Source organism: Nicotiana tomentosiformis, chromosome 1 (genome assembly GCF_000390325.3).
Source record: "Nicotiana tomentosiformis chromosome 1, ASM39032v3, whole genome shotgun sequence".
Lineage (NCBI taxonomy): Eukaryota > Viridiplantae > Streptophyta > Magnoliopsida > Solanales > Solanaceae > Nicotiana > Nicotiana tomentosiformis.
Window position 1 is genome coordinate 59,565,905 of NC_090812.1, and position 6,731 is coordinate 59,572,635.

General features: G+C 43.1%; 1 protein-coding gene across 1 annotated transcript; it reads right to left on the reverse strand.

The window, feature by feature from the left end:
• Positions 1 to 1,806: 1,806 nt before the first annotated feature.
• Positions 1,807 to 3,732, reverse strand: LOC138906625 (KNR4/SMI1 homolog). Its single transcript, XM_070195878.1, has 3 exons — positions 3,358 to 3,732; positions 3,126 to 3,217; positions 1,807 to 2,002 (listed from the first exon to the last, which is right to left on the reverse strand). The coding sequence occupies exons 1-3, from the start codon at positions 3,730 to 3,732 to the stop codon at positions 1,807 to 1,809; spliced, it is 663 nt and encodes a 220-aa protein (XP_070051979.1).
• Between the last annotated feature and the right edge of the window lie 2,999 nt (positions 3,733 to 6,731).

A 6,731-nucleotide genomic window follows, 5' to 3' on the forward strand; every position in this document is an offset into this window, starting at 1 on the left:
CTTATTTCGAGTTCGAGCAATCACTCACTCGACTATTAAAAGCCTACGAGCTACATCACTTCGAGTTCAAGCAATCACTCACTCGATTACTAAGTGTAAGGGCTAACATTACTTCGAGTTCAAGCAATCACTCACTCCATTACAAAGCCTAAGGGCTAATCTTATTTTGAGTTCGAGCAATCACTCACTCGACTACTAAGCCTACAGTCTACATTACTTCGAGTTTGAGCAATCACTCACTCGACTACTAAGCCTAAGGGCTAACATTACTTTGAGTTCGAGAAATCTCTCACTCGACTACTAAGCCTAAGGGCTAATCTTATTTCGAGTTCGAGCAATCACTCACTCGACTACTAAGCCAAAGGGATAATCTTATTTCGAGTTCGAGCAATCATTCACTCGACTATTAAAAGCATACGGGCTACATTACTTCGAGATCAAGCAAACACTCCCTCGACCTTATAAAGCCTACGGGCTACATTACTTCAAGTTCGAGCAAATACTCACTCGGTTATAAAGACTACAAGGCCCGAATTCGATCAAATTGCCTAAAGCCTCGAACTTATGAAAACTTTCATAAGGCATGAATGAAAGAAAATATTCACAAGGTAGAAAAATGAAAAAAAGACAAGTCGGGAAAGGAAAAGATCTTCATATATATGATTATTTACAAAGTCCAATCAGGACCCTACACAAAAAGATCAAAAATAAAAAAAACCTAAGGTCCCAGATTATCTCCGGGAGTAGTTTCTTCTCCATCGAGCTCCTCTCCGCTCTCAGACCTGCTCTCGATCTCATCATCATCATCATCGGAAGCCAGGGCTCTAGCATCGGCTTCAAGCTCCTTAGCCTTTTTTATCTCTTCAGTAAGATCGAAACCTCGAGCATGGATTTCCTCGAGGGTTTCCCTCCGAGATTGGCATTTGGCGAGTTCGAAATTCCTCTATTTCGAGATCTATTATGTAGACTAAGCCTAAGGGCTAATCTTATTTCGGGTTCGAGTAATCACTCACTCGACTGCTAAAAGCCTACGGGCTACATCACTTCGAGTTCGAACAATCACTCACTCGACTACTAATCCTAAGGACTAACATTACTTCAAGTTCGAGCAATCACTCACTCGACTACAAAGCCTAAGGGCTAATCTTATTTCGAGTTCGAGCAATCACTCACTCGACTACTAAGCCTACGGGCTACATTACTTTGAGTTCGACACTTACTAGACTACTAAGACTAAGGGCTAATATTACTTCGAGTTCAAGCAATCACTCACTCGACTACTAAGCCTAAGGGCTAATCTTATTTCGAGTTCGAGCAATCACTCAATAGACTACTAAGCCTAAGGGCTAATCTTATTTCGAGTTCGAGCAATCACTCACTCGACTATTAAAAGCCTACGAGCAACATCACTTCGAGTTCGAGCAATCATTCACTAGTCTACTAAGCCTAAGGGCTAATCTTATTTCGAATTCGAGCAATCACTCACTCGACTATTAAAAGCCTACAGGCTACATTACTTTGAGATCAAGAAAACACTCGCTCGACCATATAAAGCCTACGGGCTACATTACTTCAAATTCGAGCAAATATTCACTCGGTTATAAAGACTACAAGGCCTGAATTCGATCAAATTGCCTAAAGCCTCGAACTTATAAAAACTTCCATAAGGCATGAATGAAACAAAAGTTTCACAAGGCAGAAAAATGAAACAAAGACAAGTCAAGAAAGGAAAAGATCTTCATATATATGAGTATTTACAAAGTATGATCAGGACCCTACACAAAAAGAACAAAAATAAAAAATAACCTAAGGTCCCAGATTATCTCCGGGAGTAGTTTCTTCTCCATCAAGCTCCTCTCCGCTCTTAGACCTGCTCTCGTTCTCATCATCATCATCATCATCATCGGAAGCAAGGGCTCTAGCATCAGCTTCAAGCTCCTTAGCCTTTTTTATCTCTTCAATAAGATCGAAACCTCGAGCATGGATTTCCTTGAGGGTTTCCCTCCGAGATTGGAATTTGGCAAGTTTGAAATTCCTTTATTTCGAGATCTATTATGCTGACTAAGCCTAAGGGCTAATCTTATTTCGGGTTCGAGCAATCACTCACTCGACTATTAAAAGCGTACAGGCTACATTATTTCGAGTTCGAGCAATCACTCACTCGATTATTAAAAGCCTACGGGCTACATTAATTCGAGTTCGAGCAATCACTCACTCGGCTACTAAACCTAAGGGCTAATCTTATTTCGAGTTCGAGCAATCACTCACTTGACTATTAAAAGCCTTCGGGCTACATCACTTCGAGTTCAAGCAATCACTCACTCGACTACTATGCCTAAGGGCTAACATTACTTCGAGTTCGAGCAATCACTCACTCGACTACTAAGCCTAAGGGCTAATCTTATTACGAGTTCGAGCAATCACTTATTCGACTACAAAGCCTAAGGGCTAATCTTATTACTAGTTCAAGCAATCACTCACTCGACTACTAAGCCTACGGGCTACATTACTTCGAGTTCGAGCAATCACTCACTCGACTACTAAGCATAAGGGCTAACATTACTTTGAGTTCGAGCAATCACTCACTCAACTACTAAGCCTAAGGGCTAATCTTATTTCGAGTTCGATCAATCACTCACTCGACTATTAAAAGCCTACATGCTACATCACTTCGAGTTCGAGCAATCACTCACTCGACTACTAAGCCTAAGGGCTAATCTTATTTCGAGTTCGAGGAATCACTCACTCGACTATTAAAAGCCTACAGGCTATATTACTTCGAGATCAAGCAAACACTCGCTCAGCCTTATAAAGCCTATAGACTACATTACTTCAAGTTCGAGCAAACGCTCACTCGGTTATAAAGACTACAAGGCCCGAATTCGATCAAATTGCCTAAAGCCTCGAACTTATGAAAACTTTCATAAGGCATGAATGAAACAAAATTTTCACAAGGCAGAAAAATAAAATAAAGACATGTCGGGAAAGGAAAAGATCTTCATATATATGAGTATTTACAAGGACCGATAAGGACCCTACACAAAAAGATCGACAAAAAAAACTAAGGTCCTAGATTATCTCCGGGAGTAGTTTCTTATCCATCGAGCTCCTTTCCGCTCTTAGACCCGCTCTCGTTCTCATCATCATCATCATCATCATCATCATCATCATCAGCAGCAGAAGTCAAGGCTCTAGCATCGGCTTCAAACTCCTTAGCCTTTTTTTTATCTCTTCAGTAAGATCGAAACCTCGAGCATGGATTTCCTCGAGGGTTTTCCTCCGAGATTGGCATTTGGTGAGTTCAGCAACACAATATGCTCGGGTTTGAGCAGTCTCGGCTGCCTTTCTCGCTTGTACTTGAGTGGCTTCAGCATCGGCCCGATAGACGGCCACGAAAGCATCTGCCTCGGCCTTTGCTTTCTCAGCTTTAGATTTGGCCTTGGCAAGTTCGAAAGCTAACCGAGCTTCGAGCTCCTCTATTTTTCTTGATTGAACCGAGCTCCTCTCCTTTATTCCTTGAAGTAAACTTTCGGCCGATGATAATTGGGCTCGAGCAGCCTCTTTCTCTGCAGTAAGGTGGTCCATACCTTCTTTCCACCCCAAGGTCGCCGCCTTTATTATATCGACCTCCTCACGGAGCTGCCCGATCATCTCGAGCTTCTGCTGCAGCTGTGAGATCAAAATATTAGCTTCCGATCCCGAATCAAGCCCATGCTTTTTTAAGATTTTCATTACTTGCTCGGTCTGATCGGTCTGATCTTGGTGAGCCTTGGTCAACTCGGCTCAGAGGTCCTTGGTCTCCTCTTCTCTTTGCTTACAAAGAAGTCTGAGGGCATTTCTCTCCTCTGTGAACCTTCGGAGGTCGGCCTCGTACCGACTCAGCTCAGCTCGGGACCGAGAACATGCTTCCCGATGAAGCACTGAGGCCTACGCAGAAAGGAAAGAAGTTAGAAAAGAAAAACAAAACACAGAGGTAGTGCCAACAAAGGAAGTTAAGGCTTACCCGATTCAGAGCCCGCTGCACTTCATCGAAAAGGCCTGATGCCTCACTCGAGTCATTCCTCGAGATTTCCAAATCGCCTAGGCCAGTAATATCTTCGAACCCGGTAAAATAATCACGAAAAGGATCTTCCCTTCCGTGGCCCTCCTCAATAGAAAGGGTCTTTAAGGCCCGAGCCTCCCGAATCATTTCTTCAGAAAACGAAGGGAGCAACGGGGAACCTCAAATTTCTATTTCCCCAAGTGAATCACTCAGGGCGTTCTCTCCATCTCGAGGGGCCTCGAGACCAGCCCCCACAGCCGTACCCACCAATGGCTCATTATGGTGGGAGGTAGCCTCGATCCTCGATGACTTAGAGACTTCGACCAATTCTTTCCCCGAGACTCCCCCATCACAAAAATTGAATCTTTACGGCCATCATCGATTCAGTAACCTTTGGAGCCTCGGTGCTCATTTTCACTCGGGACACCAGCCCAAAGTCATCATCTTCTACTCCTGCGTCTTCATCCCTTAGGCGCCGAACTGATTCTTCGGTCAGAGGGATGGTATTTTTTCTCGGCTTACGAGCTGTCCTTGTTTTAAGTTCTGGATCCTCGAAAATAGAGGCCCTTTTTCTCTTATTGTCCTTCGCCGGTTTCAGAACAGGGGCCAAAGCCTCTTCCTCACCAGACGGGGGCCTCATGATCGCATCTTTGCCCAGGCCTACACACAAGAAAGTTAATTAAGTATAGGAAAATCATTTTGTTCGAATCATCGAAGACATGGGAAAGAGGCTTACCATGATTTTTAGCCTCCCATCGGCCCTTTGATAAATCACGCCACGAGCGCTCGGCATATGTATAGGTCGAAGCCAGGTCCCATACCCAGCTCTTAAGGTCAAGAACTGCACCGAAAATCCAAGCAACCACTGCATCACAAAAAGGATATTGGTGAGAAAGAAACGAAGGAGCAAGACAATAGGAGCTAACAGTAGAATTATATTTACGCTGCATGTTCCATTATTAGGGAAATGGCATCTTCTCGGCCGGGATTAGGTCCGAAGTCTTCACTCGAACGAACCTACCCATCCAACCTCGATCTTTGTCCTCGTCTATGCTCGAGAACATAACTTTGGTAGCCCAGCGTTGGAGTTTTATTAACCATCCTCGATAGAGGCGGGGGCTGTACAATCTAATGAGGTGGTCGAGGGTGAAAGGAATCCCCTCAACTTTGTTCACGAAGAAGCGAATCAGAATAACGATCCGCCAAAAATAAGGGTGGATTTGGCTTAGAGTTACTTGGTACTGACGGCAAAAGTCGATGACAACAGGGTCGTGGGGGCACAACGTGAAAGGGTAAGTGTACACACTTAGAAACCCTTTCATATGAGTAGTAATATCTTCTTCGGGAGCCCGGATTATCACTTTTATGTCCTCCCAGTTGCAATCTTTCCTTAACTGTTTAAGATTTCCCTCGGTTATCGAGTACATATATCTCGATACTGGCTCGAATCGACTGGGGGCCGGTGAAGCTTTGTCGATCTTAAAATCAGAGGTAAGAACACACCCCCCGGGAACACACTCCTAAGGTCGTGGCTCCACCAGTGTTTTGTCGCTGCCGGGCTGCGTAGAAGAAGCTTTTTCTTTCTGAGGAACGATTTTTGATGTTTTCACCATTAGGATCTAAAGATTGAAGATAGAGGAAGATGACAAGATTTGGTGTTCTAAAAGATGGATTTTGCAGTGAAAATCATAAATTTACATATGAAGAACTCAGAAGATGCGAAAAGGAACTTAGAAGATTTGGAGATGTAAAAGTAAAAAATGGTAAAAAGAAAGGCTATTTATAGGGTTGGCAATGACGGTTCAGTATCGACAATGGCCGACCATTGTCTGACACGCATTTAATGCCTTGGTAAACTAAACCGACGGGACATCTATCATGTATGTCATGGTCGGGCTCGATGCAAACGTCAGTTTGTATCGAGTCATACCACTTGAAAATCATGTCGTTTCTCGCCACATTCTTCCCAAGAAACGAGGGGACTATCTGTATACGGTCAAAACCGGTTTCGACCTTTATATGATTAGTCAAAATTGGAACATAATGGACCGAAGATCATCTTCATAATATCAGATCCGAAGCCAGGTTACCGAGCTATAATTTTCGGGACCGATCAAATACCGAACTCGAAGTCATTACCGAGCTCGAATCCAAAATCGAACTATGATGCAAAGCGGTGTCATCGAGCTTGAGAGCCAGAGACTGACCAATACTGAGCCCAAGTCAATACCGGGCCCCGAGTCAATACCGGGCCCCGAGTCAATATCGGGCTCTAAATATGAAAACCAACCAATACCAAGTCCGATCAAGATCGAGCCAAGGGACAAGAGTCGTTACAGTCGCACTAAAGAGAGAGAATCTCGACTAGAATTAGGAAAAAGATATTCTATCATGGGATCCCCACTATGTATTTTTAATTATATCTAAAGTATGATTCCTCCACTATAAGAGGGATAGCTACTATTTCTGTAAAAGGGGGAACATCAAGACATTAATACACTCTCATGTTATTCACAGAGAAAAACATACTAATATCCATATAGAGATTATCCTCTTGTAAGTTTTATATATTAATTCATCTTGCTTGTTCATAAACTAGCTTTCTATTCAATTTGGTTTGTATTTCATTCTTATACAGTCGATACTCAATATATTTCTACTTACTTTTTGATTTGTGCCAAGTTATACC